General features: G+C 41.6%; 1 protein-coding gene across 2 annotated transcripts in view; it reads left to right on the top strand.

Moving 5' to 3' along the window:
* Nucleotides 1-14663, top strand: part of AMMECR1 (AMMECR nuclear protein 1) — a 96417-nt gene that overhangs the window by 14541 nt on the left and 67213 nt on the right. The window contains exon 2 of one of the 2 annotated variants that reach the window (XM_021547858.3): nt 9430-9955. In XM_021547858.3, coding sequence (XP_021403533.2) covers nt 9430-9955 — 526 coding nt within the window. Of the gene's footprint in view, nt 1-9429; nt 9956-14663 lie in introns of those variants that run through there. The other variant, XM_021547859.2, reaches the window with a different exon arrangement.

The following is a 14663-nucleotide window of genomic DNA, read 5'->3' as shown; positions in this document are numbered from 1 at the left end:
TTTTTTCCCCTCCTCATCAGCACAACAACATAGTCAATGGTAACACAATTGTGTTAGTCTTCGTTGTTGCTAAGGAGAAGGGAGCTTGGAAAAATGTGGGAGCAATGTTACTTTAAAATCTGCATGTACACATGGTCTTTCATACATCTCCTTACCTCTATACTGGGAAAAGGAATATGGCATTATAGTAATGATGTTAATATATCTCATATGGCATTACTTCTCTACTCCTTGGATAACCAAGGAGGGCTACCCATGGGGTCAATACTTATACAGAAGATAACTATCTTCTTCACTCCATCAATGTCATTTAGATCTATGTAAGATTTGGGGACACAATAATTTTGTATCTCTTTGGTTCTGAGAATACTTAGAACAACCTTATTTGGTCTACTTCGCATCCTTTTCTGTTTATGTCCTTGGTGCAGGTAGTAGAAATAAAAGGATTTTACTTATCCCCCTTCACTTCCTCTGCAAGTTCTCTATGCTGTTCTCTTGATTTTGTTCTCAGAATCTCTTATTTCCCTCTCTGCCTGGCAGACAAGGCAACCTTTGGGGCCCTGTGCTATTAGTGTCATCACAGGGCAAAGATTCAATTCATGGAAGAGCTGTTTCCTGCCTGGCTGTGAGCTGTATGCTAATGTGACAGCCTGGCAAGTATTTGAGACTGTCACTTCTAGCAAAATAACTGTCCTGAATGGTATTTGTCATATATAAAACCACATATATATCAACAAAAAAAACCCCAACAATATCCAACTCTAATACATATTTCAAATGAGATGCCCACAGGCACTTACAACATAAGTACATGTCAGTAGCCATATGTGCTGTAATCCTCCTCTTTATACATAGACCCAGCATAATCCTTTCATGCACCATGTATCTAATCTGTATTCTCTGCTTTGGAAGCAAGATTAATCTCAAACTTTCAGAATTAATTCAAACGCATTAACTAGCTTTCAAATCTTCATTATTTTGGCAACCAAGTAGTTAAACAATGTGGCAAATGACCAGATCATTTCTGATACCACTTCATTTCAGGTTCTTTAAAGCCCTGCAGCTGAACCACAGCTGGGCACTTAATACAAGGTTTTATCTTTTGGGGGAATGTTACTTTTAAATGCTTAGTAATTATGAATTCATTTCCCATTTTTTTTATAAGCAGAGGATCATAATGAACTCATTTGTTATTCATGTGAATGTCAAATGTGTTCCCACGGGAGTTTTATTCTAATTCACTATTAGTTAGTGGACTCATAAAATAAAATGTTACTCATTTTTTACTCGGAACATGTAATGTTTGGTAATTGTTCATCAAAGGGCAAATGTAGTGTTTTCCTTTGATAACTTTCAGTTCTGATTTAACTAGAAATAGAACTAGTTTTAGAGTAAGGGTACTTCTAGAAAAAGAAGTAGATTTGATAAGCTGTGAGCCTTCCATTTAAAATGCAATGAATGAGATTATCATAAACTAGTATTTTAAAAAGCAGATGTATTATACTATAAGCGTACATGTTTGAATGACATGGTTTAGCATAATAAGACAAGCCATATCCAATATACATTGTTTAATAATAGTTCAATGAAAGATATATTTCAGTATTCCACAACAGTTTTCAGGCAGCTGTTCTATTGCAATAGAAAATTTAGAGGTGAGAGACTGACAGGTCATGGCAGAATCTGAATGTGATGACACTGGACAGCTGAACTTTGACTTGTGAAAGCAACCACAAAGTAAGCAATAGAAAAAAAGAGAATTCAAACTCTTATGTGATTTTTTAAAATAGTTAAATACATGGGATTTTTTTATTAAATTACTTACAAATTTCTTCTATATCCCTAATCTAAACTGAGCATTAGCAGGAAGGATATACTCCATGTACAAATAGCCCTGAAATATTTCAGTGCCTTAGATCTGACATGCTGTACTAGGATTCTCAACAACTGTGTCACAGGGATACTTCCAATCTTGAAATGCTCTTTAGAAATGCTAATCAAAACAAATGAATTATTATTGAGATGCAGTTTCAAGGAAGATGGTAATAAACCCAGAATCGAATTTATAATTGGAGCCTGTAGATCAAAATACTTACAGATTTGGTCTATAAGTACTCTAAAATAAACAAGGAGAGAATTTTTTTTCACTTGAAGTAACAAGGACATGTTTTAAGTATTAAGAATGGAAATAATAATTTCCTCAAATCATATGTATGGTATTTAAATCAAAATATGTTATTATTGTGCATTCTCTGGCAGTCAGTAGATTATTAGAATATTAACCATGAAGAAAAGTCTTGATCATCACAGATATTTCCAGATGTTAAAAACTGTAACTTCACCTTTTATAATGGGTAGCAGGAAACATAATAAGCAACAGTGCTTCCTGAATGCTATGACTTCCTTCATAGTTTAAGAAATAATATTTATTTTAATCTTCTAAAATATGTTTTACTTTATTTCAATAATGATCATGTTAAAAAAGAAAAGGTCTACTTTTACTTGCTATAATGGCAGACTTGAGTTATATAGATAATGTGGAAAAGGAATAACAGAATTAGTGAATGAAAGGAAAAGTGCACAAGAGAGGTAAAACTTTTGGAGCTTGCATGTTTATCAGCTGCTTTTTATTAAGATGCAATGTATTTATTTTATACATTAAACAACTATGACAGAAATTATCACCACCAGCAGGCAGCCTGAAGGCTCTTCCCTAGAGTGAAAATACAAATGTGGGAGATCAGAAAAATGGGAAAAAGTTTTGTGGGGATGGATATTGATCTGTGAAAATATCACTTTCCTAGACAACAGGATAGCTCAGGAGACCTAGAAACTGACAAATCATTCATCAATTTACAAGGGGATCTACCAGTTTAAAAGGTCTGGGTTTGAACTCCTTATTCTCTAACAGTGAAATTCTATTTACCTCACTGGTGTAATTTGATTTATACATGTCTAAAAGGAGAACTGACTTTTGTAATAGAAAGAAATGAGAAAATATGTTGGAGAACATGAATTCTACAGAAAGGAAACAATCAAACTAATGGAAATGTAACTGTGAATGAGTGAGGCACTGAATTCTACCAGTAGCAACAGATCCAATTTTATTCAGAAACTTGCAGAAGTTGGGGTTCAGGATTGCTAGTCCCCTCTAAAGTCATAAAGATAGAGAGTTATGATTTGGTGCTCACAGGTTGTTTGGCTTTTCCTACCCACTTGAAAGAAAAGAAGAATTTGCAGGACTGAATATGTGGAAGCAGATAGGGGTGAGGCTGAGCCTCAGTTCACTGGAGCTGCCCTCACAAAGTGCCAGGGAGGAAAGGAACAACTGCAATGACAAGGGTATTTCCAGAGCCCTGCTGGCTTTTTGCCACAGAGGGTAACAGCTGCTCTTAACTAACATTCAATTTATAGCAAGTCTCTTTTAAGACAATATATTTAGTGATTTTAGCAGTTCATAGTGCTGAAGAACCAGCATCTTTCTGGCAAAACACTGGCATTTGCCAGCTTTTACTTTGCACAGAAAAAGAGAGAAGTGCAACAAAGTGACATAAGTGGTGATTTTATCAAAGCAGTCACAGAAAGGAGGATCAACATATCATTCAGGGTGACATGTACAGATCAGAAGCACTGGAAGATATAAGGGTAAGTAATTTAGGCATTGAATATAAAGAAGGCTGATACTTCTAGGAAGAAAGGAAAAAAAAATACAGTTGATAAATAGTAATGTATTACAATAACAAAGATGGCAAAATACTTGAGTGCCCTGCTTGCATATTTTTAGAAGCTGCAATAGTCTACTAATGAACACACTTTCAAAACAATAGCTAAAATATTACATTAGGAGCAACCATCCAGTATCAAGTGACTAGATGTTTCCACCTGGAACAGTGGAAGTAGTCCTTGGCCATCTTAAGATTCACAGATTCTTTTATAGAACTGAGAATGGTAAAGGGCAGCAGAAGGATTTGCTGAGTTTCCACTACTCACAAAGATTAAAGAAAAAAGTTCTTCAGTCTCTGGAGAAAAGAACAGTATATCTCATTTCTTTGAAAGGAACAGAGAGATGACAGCTTCAATGCTATCTGAACAGTGTAAAACACCAGAGCAAGGGAGCATGAACCTGAGCTAAGAACTGGACATTAGAGGAATGGAGGTGGAATTCCTTAACACCAAAAGCTCGATAACATGTGCAAAAAGATAGCAAGAGCAGCAGCCAGAAGAAATCAAATCATTTCACAAGAAAATTAAGTAACACCTGAAAAAGGAAGCTCAACACAGTCTCATACACTTGAACATTAATGATTACATTTATTTCCTAACATACCTCAATTGTTGTTTCCTATTTGACTATTGCTGAGGTTCATTAGTGGTGTCTGTGTAATTGCACTGGAAAAACAGACACTGATATTGTTCTAATTAACTTACAACTCTTAGAACTCTCACTCTTCCAAATTGAGAAATGCTATTAATATAAAAGGTTCTCCATAGCGATGGCAAATATTCTGTGAAGAAGACTAACTACAAACAGCCATGTCAAAATATATATCCTAAGGCTTATTATTAATGTATCAGCTAGCATAAATCACTGTAGCTTCACTGACCGCAATGAAGCCACAGTGAATTCATATTGAGAATACAGCTACGTAAGCTGCATCTCCTTTTGCCACTGTACAATGGGAAAATACATTGCAAAATGATAGGATATGACATTAACATAATATTGGAGGAACATTGCAGCTCACAGAATTAGTTGAAAATAATTCCATTAAAAAGCTACTACTAGTCTCACCTTCCATTTGCTACAAGTGCTTTGAACTTTGGGTTTTTAATTAAATAATTTTTCTGACTCATTGACACACTTAATGCTTTTATCCCTAGTTTAGAAACTGTTCAGTCCTCAATTATTTACTTTGACAAATAAAATTTTAGAATGTATGGTGATTTTTTGCTTTACTTGTTTGTTTTAGAGGGTTTATTTAGTGGGATGCTTGTTTGTTTGTTTTGTTGTAGTTTTTTAAAATGCCCAAACTAATGCCTGGTTTTGCAGTGCAAGCCCAGATAGTTTAACAGGACCAAACTCTAAATTCACATTGGAATAAAAAATGCCTGTAAAACAATGTGAATTTAAAAACAATACAGATTGGATTCACAGTACAGTAAAATTATAACATAGTCCAAAATATGAAATAGGACCAGGATTCCAGTAAAATAACATGTGAGGACCTTTTGTCTGCTGGCTGTTATCACATCCGGAGATGATTTCTGTACAAGATTTTTTGGAAGAAACTTCAATAGGGGTTTGATATATGGAACAATAGCAGGATATGGCCTCTAAATGGTAGGAACAATTGCTGTTCTCAGACATGTGCAAGTTAACTTTCATTAGCTTTGTTAGAATTTGTGCACACTTTCTGGCCTAGATTCAGGGCTGCATCTAATTTCTCCTGGGGACAGCTGAGTGTAAGTGAAGAACAGTAACTATTCTGTCTAAGCAGAATATACTGAGGAAAACTCACATGAGCTTCAAGAGTGTGATAGACCATTTTGGGAATAATGTGAGAAAGTAATACAAGCAAACCCACTTTCTTGCCAGCTACACCCTTGATGCCTTGTAGGCTGCAGAGCAAGGGAAGATCTGCCTAGACTGACTCCACAATGGCTGGAAACGCCTCAGAACCAAAGGAATTTTCAGCATGTTATTTCTTCCAGTGTTATAGCAGGACCATCCAAAAAAGCTTTAGGAGGGGAAGAGAGAAAGACAGACTTTAACCTTTGAATTTTGGAAGATGTACGTACAGACTTTTCTCTAGGATAGTAACTAACAACTCTATAGACATGCTAGCTGTTTACATAGTTCAAATTTCAAAGGGTTTGTTTTTACAGAATTATTTGTAGTATAAAAGGGTTTAATTCCTTCAGTTCTCAGAAAGTGGAATAGTCTGTATTTTGAAAAGAGGACTTTCTGTTTCCTTTTCCTTCATTACCTGACTGACTTTTCTACAGTCCCAAGCAGAAATTAATTTCCTTCCCATTCAAGGAAGGCCCTTTATCTTTCCTCAACTGGTTTTCTTCACCTATTATTTAAAATTCAATCGTTTCTGTAATTTCTGACAGTTTCCCCATAAATTAAAATGCTGCTTTAGGCTGCAACTTCTAATTTTTCACCAGCACTGTTTCAGCTGCCCAAGGCCACTAATTCTCAATTTTGTGTAGCCACTTCAGGAGGCCAACACAGATTTTTGTGCAGCCCTCTGATAAACCAGACTGGAAAACTTATTTGGCTGAAAAATATTTTATGGAAAAGAGTGTTTTTAAACTTCATCTTCTGCCTCGCATCTGCACAGGCAGCTGCATGAACACAACACAATGGGTGGGGCAGGAAAGAGAACAATTAGCTGAGGCAGAGCTGCTTAAACCAATATTACTACTCCACAGAAGTGCACATGGAGCCAAACAGTCTAAATGTGCTATTTTAAGTACCCTTTTAAAACCCTCACCTGTTGCAGTGCCTATTAAAAGAATTTATACTAATAACTCAAGGATTAGTTCACTCCTGCTTACTGATGGAGCCAAATTTTGGCTCATTGTTTCCTTGTTCTGGTTGATTTGTCTTCTAATTAGATTGTAGAAAACATAATGGAGAGACATAAATGATCTTTTGGCCCACTTAACAACAATCTGACTTCTGCTACAGTCGGTGCAAATTTTACCTCAGATTCAAAAGGAATTAGATTGTGTCTGTCAGGACATCATTTCCCCCAGACACTAAACATTCTGATTATTTTGTTTTAGAAGGGCAATCCTTCAGAGCAGGGTCAGATCACTGAGAAATACATTTCTGCAAATAATTATGTGTTTCCTATAATAATGTACAGCTCTTTTCAAGAATAATGAGTTGTGTTTTTTAATTAAAACATTAATTTTTATCTGTTACTTTTCTGAAATCCCTGGGGCTTTAGAACGAGGTGAGCAATTGTGCTAAACAGCGAAAGTCATAAAGGAGAGCTACATCACTCCTAAATTGCATTGACCCAATTACATGACCATTCTTATTCTGATGGTACTTCTAAAGAGTTTGTTTTTCATCCAGAGTTCACTTGGGATATTTGACTGCATGAGGCACAGCACTGTCATAAACCAACAGGAAAGAATCTGCTGAAGTTAGCAGAGTATAGAAGTACATTCAGCGATTCTCGCAGTAAGAAATGTAAAAGTCTTTGATACTTAACTGAAGCAAAGGACCAATGAAACACATGTTGCAGTTAACCAAAGCCATATTATTCAAAGCATAAATGCTCCTTCAACTAGAAATGAAAAATTTCCATTGAGCTGTAAAGAACATTTTGTGAGTCTGCAGTTCTCTCCACTTCAAGATACTTGATAATACAATTCTGTCCTACTGATTCCACTAGTTTCCACAGTTGTGTTCGTATATTTGTGTTTGTATATTTGTCTTTACATAGAGATTTAGTATGCATTATATGCACTGAAGTAAAATAGGAACACAATTATATGCAAATACAGCAGAGAACATCAGCAGAAGTGAAAAAATGAAGGTTTTTCTAATGATTGAGTAATATAGTTTACCCTTTCATTCAGGGACCATTTGCAATACAATATTTAATCAAAAAGTTATCACTATTCATTATTAGTAGTCTTGATATTGCATAAGGATATCAGTCCTAGCTCTGAGCCTTCCAATGAATCTTCCAAGTATGTGTCCCATGGAGCAAACAATTAATCTTTTTGTCTGCATCATAAGCTTTTGCAGTTAGTGAATATTTTTATAAATATTGGTGTTGAATAATATAGGATGTTAAAAAAAAGAGAAAAATAATTCAATACCTGGAAAAACTATTTTCCCAAAAGCAACAGAAGGTGTCACTGCTAACTGATTTTAAACAAATGAATCCCTCAGTGGAAAACACTGTCTTTGTTTTGAAAGAAACTTGAACATTGTTTGGGAAGGCAATTGGGTTCCCTTCTCAGGGATTCACCAGCTCCAAACATAAACATTACATTTAAAAATGGAAAAGACTGCTTCACACCATCTAATTCTCCTTTCTGTTTGCTATAATACCCTGCAGCTGTTTTACTTCAGGCTATGATTCAGAATCAAAGCAAGAGGAGTTTAGGCCAGTATTTGGACAGAAAACTTCCAAAGGACCTTTTAACCCATTATTATAGAAGGTCTAGTAATTAAATTTCTTCAAATACATCATTTAAGATGCTGCCAAAATTAATATAATGAGGATGCTAGAGGAACCATTTCCATCAAGAAATGCAAAACTGAGTTTCCAGGTAGTTTGACACTGAAATCTTTCTGTATACTGCATTTCAGCTTGTGTAACAGCTGTCTCTCTAACCTTGTGGTGTTATTTTAACTCTGTGTGGCAGTCCTCACTGCCTTGTCTTCCTCGATACTGTAGTGCTGCTATTCTATGTTAAACAGCTGTTACATCCATGCCAGAGATGTCTGCATAACACTGACAGGTGAGGTGTTATTTTCTAAATATACTTACAGATTTTGAAGTACTTTATCACTGTTTCCAAGTCTCTCCATCCATTCAGATATATATATATGAGACTAATGTAAAACAGTAATATAAAACACATTTCCCCTCCCTAATAAGCTTAATTTTTGGTTTCTGGAGAACAGCGGGAACTCACATCCTTTTTCCTCTGGACTTCCCTTCCCTAGAGGTCCCTCCTGGGCTGCCCGCACCCAGCGCCGTGGTCGCACCGGGTCATGGCTGCTGTCTCTGCAGCTGCGGGCCTATGCTCCGAGCGGCTGTTTACTGCTTGTGAAGTAACTGCCAAAGCTGTAATTAAAAAAAAGATGCATAATATATAGATATATATATATATATATATATACATACATTTAAAGCCCGTGGCTTTTAGCCATCACGATTGCATGCTTAATAGCTGCATCCAAGCACTCTCTCTAGGCTCCCAGCCTGGCGGCTCCAACACAGCCCTCCCCTTCTTTTCCCCAGAGAAAGGCATTTCAGGTCACTTGAATTATTTAGCGGGGTGTTTTTAACCATCTCAAGGGCTTTGCTCCTGCCGCGCGGTGCCTGCAGAGCTCGGGTCTGTGGTGGGTTTTTTTTATTTCTTTTTTTATATTTTTTTTTTTTTTTTTTAGCACGCGAGGTGGAGTTGCTCCACTTCCCTGGCAGAAGGAGGAGATAAAACGCGGGGGGAAGGCGAGAGGGGCGGCTTAGCGTGTGAGGGGAGGGGAAAGGCCGCCACACCTGCGGGCCGCGCGGCCCCTCAGGCCCGGCCCTGGCCGCCGGGACCGCTCACCGGGTCGCTCTAACGCAGCTCTCTCTATCTCTTCCCCCCACCCCCCCTTCCCCGCCGATCCTCCTTCCCCTCCCGCTCCTCATTCATCCTCCCCTCTCCCGCCCCCTCCCCGTGCAGGCGAAGCGGGCGCGGCAGGAGGCGGAGCGGGCCGCCGCACGTCCCCCGGCCGGCCGGCCGGCCCCCCCGCCATGGGTCGGAAGCGCTGCGTGGGGGGAGACGGCTCCAAGATGGCGGCGGGTTGCTGCGGGGTGAAGAAGCAGAAACTCTCCAGCTCCCCTCCCTCGGGCTCGGCCGGCCCGGGTGGCGGCGGCGGCGGCTCCCACTGCGGCGGGGCGGCGGCGGCGGGGGGCGAGCCGGGGGCGCTGCCCCCGCCGGGGGGCCCCCGCCTGAACGGCATCGGGGGGCTGGCGGGGGGCGCCGCCGGCTGCGCCCTGTCCCCGCCGCTGCCGCCCAGCTGCGGCGGGGGCCCCGCTGGCCTCTCCCCGCCGGCCTCCTCGCTGCTCGCCTCCCCCGGCTCCGGCGGGCCCGGCTGCAGGAAGATGGTGGTGTCGGCCGAGATGTGCTGCTTCTGCTTCGATGTGCTTTACTGTCACCTGTACGGATACCAGCCCCCGCGGAGCCCCCGCTTCACCAACGACCCATAGTGAGTATCGGCGCGACCGCCCGCGTGGGCGCCTCGTGCGCGCCCGTCCCGCCCGGCTCCCCCCAGCCGGGCGCCCTCCCTCCCTCCCCGCCGGCTCCCGCCTCCCGCCCGGCACCTTCCCCGCTGCCGCCGCCCGGCCGCTGTCCTCGCCTGGCCCCACGCCTGTCCCCGGGCCCGGCCCGCGGGCGCCCCCGCTCCCCGGGAGCCGCGCTGCCCTCCCGCACCGGGCTCGCCCCGGGGAGCGCCGCGCTGCCCCCCAGCTCGGTGACTCCCTCCCGGCCCCTCTTGGCCCGTCGGGCACCGGGCTCGCTGGTGACATCTCCCCCGTGATCCCTCACACCTCTGGCAGCGCCCTGCTCCGAGCGGCCGCCTTTGTGGCAGGCTCCGCGGCCACCTCCGGCCGCCGCGCTCCGTGGGCAGTGCCCGCTCCCCGCTCGTGGGCTGTGTTCAGCAGCCCCCCGAGTAGCTCGCTCCTCGCTCGTTTCACCAGTAGTCCTTACTGGGACCCCTTCACTAGGCAGCCTCTCGCTGTCCGTGTGTTCTGCATGAGGGCGGGCCTCTCCTTCACCAGTGCTGGATGGTGAGTACCCAGTATAAGAGCCCTGTCGTGCGAGTCCCAGATTTGTGAGCACTAGTGTACCTGTACATTTCCCGTGCCAGGCACTTGTAACGTTACTTTGGTCTCATATCGTTCAGAGTCCTTGATTTGTAATGACTCCTGAAGATCACCCAGTGTTAGACATCCTGAGTCCCTGAGTAATCCACCAAATCAAATTCCCAGAGTTTTGAACAGATCACATAAACACCTGTTACTCCCATCCTCCCTCTGCCTCCCAAGCTTCCTTGCAAGAGTGTCCAACAGGGGCCTGTTTTATTCCCATCCCTGGCCACTCTTGCTCAATGTTTGTCTTGAGCCCTGTGCCCCACCACCTTCAGGAGTGACCTGCCAGGACCGTGTTGCCCAGCATGTCAGCACTTGCAGCCTGCCTGTGCCGGGGAGCCGGGCATGCTGCTGCAGATAGAGCTTGACACATCAGGGAGTAACTTCTCTCTGACAGGAAGTTCCTTCCTCTCAGCCGGGATGAGTTACTGCTGCATGATCCAAGTCTGTTTGATTGTAGAGTTAATGTAAGGGGTTGTTGAAAATGAGTTTCCAGTGTTTTACTTTTCTTTTAAATGGAATGGAGCTCGTGTGGTGAGTTTCCAAGCTCCAGCTGAGACTCGACTGTGTTGGTCCACCAGAATGCATGTCACTTTTTTACTCTTATATATAGCATGACTACCAAGTTTGTGAGACCCTGTGCTTTCTCAGTACTTAATGAGTGCAAGTTTTCTGTATATGTCCTGGCCCCTTGTGCACCCTCACCAGTGCAAACAGTTATTGTGCAGTCTGTGTTTCATTAATGAGATGTAGTGTATGCTTCTTGGTGTTTAAAAATGTAATATATTGATAATCTTATTTGTAGTCCTTGCTGTTCTAACACTCAGGATCTATACATCTCTTGCATACTTTCAGCTGCTGTCATGACAACCCAGCTCTGTGGATTCCTACTTAACCTGCCACCCCAGCAAGTCTTCCTTATATGCTCTTCATAACTCCTATGTGATTTCATCAGAGTACCAATAATGAAAGGAGGGCAGGGAGACTCCACTGTGAGTTTCTTTACCCAGGTCTTTTGCAAATCCATGTCTGTCCTTCTGTAGATAAAAACTGTTCAGCAACTGCTGCTCTGAGTAGACATTTTGCTGTGCGTTGTCCTGTGTCTGTTTTCCATCCCAGACCACTATAGGTTGCAACATCAGCTTTTTGCTGTTTCACTTTTTCATTGCTGTAAGAGAGTTGAATTTTGTCTGTGTCTCTGTAACAATATTACCTTGGTGTTATGTTTTTTTTATCTGTGTTGCAGAATGACTTGTTGAACAGATTAGTTCTGCTGTCTGTTTTATTAGTGGAAGAAACTGAGGCAGGGATGAAGATCTCAGCACTGAAATGATTTCCAGTAAGCTCTTTGATTCTTCTTAGTAAGCAGTAGATCACTTGAAGTTTTTCCTCCTGCTTCTTACTTTAACAACAACACAATTGCAAACTAAGTAAAATTAGTTGATTTTTTCTGAAATTCATATGTGTTCTTCAGATTTAGTTGCTAGACTTGGTGAAAAGTTGCTGTATCAACTTCTGAACTTCTAGACTTCAGGAAGTGGCACTGTAATTAGAATTCACAATGTAATTTCTTTTTATTCCCATGCTTGTGCCATCATGCATGGTTGTATAAATCAGGAAATTATCTAACAATAATTTTGTATTTTCCCCTGATTGGTTTCAGAGTTTGGTTCTCTCTGGATCATTGCATGGCTTCACAAACATTTGTGCCTGCAGAAGTGTGAGGTGGGAATAAGCAGACAGATGGCAGAACTGCTGCTTTCAGCAGCCATGTGAGCTGATTATGTTTGTGCAATTGGGGATGCAACTTTGAAAAAGTTGTTCAGTATTACACGTAAAATTTTAGCTCGGTCAGTAAACTGCTCCTGCTAAGTGTTCAGAGGCAGCATGATTTCTAGCATTCACAAGATTAACAGACAGTTGTATAACTGGGTAACTCACAAGGGTTAGATGTTGACTTTGAAGCTGGGCTTCATCCTGTACAGCAAAAAAAAACCTGAATGAAAACTGGTGTTTTTCAGTGAATGTGTGTTGCATCTTTCTGCCTTGAATTAATTTGGAGGTTTTGTCCATAGACTGAAATACCTGGTCGAAGAGCAGTGGCCTAAAATAAGAGTTTGTATGCAAAGTATGGAATTATTTTTTAAAGTTATGTTAATTACAGGGAGGATGAAAGACCTGTGAGCGGGTATCCTCACACAAACATTACTCATATTCCTTGCAGGTCTTTGAACAATGAAACTGGGCATGATCAAAGAAAAGCAGGTAGCTGAATCACTTGGACAAGGGGTTCTGGCATCTTGTCTTTAGAGCAAAACCTGCTTGTGACACATCTGGATTTTTCTGACTTTCTGATGGCAAGATGAGGACAGCATCAGGGCAGCAAATTCAAGGCAGTAGGAATTACTCAAAAAGCTTGTTTTGAAAGGGTGTGGGTTTTGAACTCCAGGGCAGCCCATACATGGATGAAACAGTTGGCATTTTCCTATCTCTGAAGTTCCTAAAGCACAAGAGAATAGGGTGTTGAGGGTATTGCTAGGGAGGTGTTGGGTTGGAGGGGGTGGTGACTCAGGGAGTTAAAAGAAGATAGCTGGAAGATACCGAATCTCTCCAGCAGTGTTTTGTTGAGAATAGGCTGAGGAAGTTCTTCCAGCCATGGACTCCCTCTCCTCTTGTAGGCTCCATGGATCTGCAGACATTTTATTCTGTCACTCTTAATTGGACTTGTACCTTTAATTTCACTTCACTTTGGGTTGCTCTCTAAGCCACCCTTGCCCTTCTTTGCAGGATATGTCCGGCAGGGCCTGTGTCTTGCTTCCACCAGTGCGATGGCTCTCATTCCTGAGCTGCAGAAGTTATGTAGAAATGACCCTGGCAGTGTGAACACTGATACAAAATTTGAAAATTGCTGACTCAGACGCAATTGTCTCTAGGACAGAGTGTCATCTAGACACTGTTTTTGAGACTCAGTTTGATGAGTAAAGTTGCAGAACACTGAACTTGTCCATAGAAATGAATTGTAAGGGGATGCAGGAAGAGTTGTAAAAGCATTTTAGCCCACTCATTTATGGAGAAGGAAAACTGAGTAGCCTTCTTTCCCTGTGTTTCTTGCCTTTCCAATGTGTAATTCCTATCCCTTTATTGCTTTTCTGGTTTGGTCTTGTGCAATACACAAGATGGGCCATTATGATTAGTGGAAACAATACCATGTCCTGCCTTCCATTGTGGAAGTGGAAAGGAGGTGTCTACCAGTGTGAAGGTGCTCAAGGTGTACACTTGCTCACTGCTATTTCCCTTCTAGTAGGAAAGTGTTTGAGTGGAAGTGCAAGAAGGTTGTGACAAGAGAGGGAAGATACATGTGTGAAGAGGAGTTCAGTTGAAGCTGTGCTGTGGGGAGTGAGGAGGACCTTCTTCTTAGAATCTCATCTCTCTGCTCACTGTACTGATTTCCCTTGGCACACAGAAATCATCTTTCTGAGTTTTGGTCCTGCACAATGTCTGCTTCAAAATCTTAATCTTGCCTACTTAATTTTAATATTAACATCTTTGTGGAGAGGACATTGTCTGGCAGTCCATCAGGTTAACTTTTTTGTCAGTTGTCTGCTTTTTGTAGTCCCTTCTTGAAGGTTTCCTGCTAGTGAGCAGGATTATTTTAGTGGTGACCACCTGTACTTGATACAATTTGTAAGGGGAATCATCTGAAGAGCTCTTTGGGAATTGTATTCAAATGCCCAAATGAAGACTGGCTCACATCTTCCTCATCTGTCTGGGGACTGTGCTGGCAGCAGTAGGTGGTTCCTGTAGCTGACCTCTGTACCTGTGGTGGTTCTGATGCTTTAGGGAAGCTGACAGCCCTGTGCACATGAGGAAGTATTGCTGGCTACCACATTCTTTGCTAGGAATAATCTGTATGGCTTGACCATTTTCTGTGATTGACCTCTGGATTAAAATATTGTCCAGGTGATGGCCAGTTTTGAGATAAAGACTTAGCTCAGAAATTTATCTGTTCCTTTCTTCATTGATGACTTGTGGCATTTTGCAGCAACT

This window comes from Lonchura striata, chromosome 14 (assembly GCF_046129695.1).
Source record: "Lonchura striata isolate bLonStr1 chromosome 14, bLonStr1.mat, whole genome shotgun sequence".
NCBI classification, from domain to species: domain Eukaryota; kingdom Metazoa; phylum Chordata; class Aves; order Passeriformes; family Estrildidae; genus Lonchura; species Lonchura striata.
Note: the sequence above shows the minus strand (reverse complement) of the source record. Positions and strands in the feature narration are given on the sequence as shown.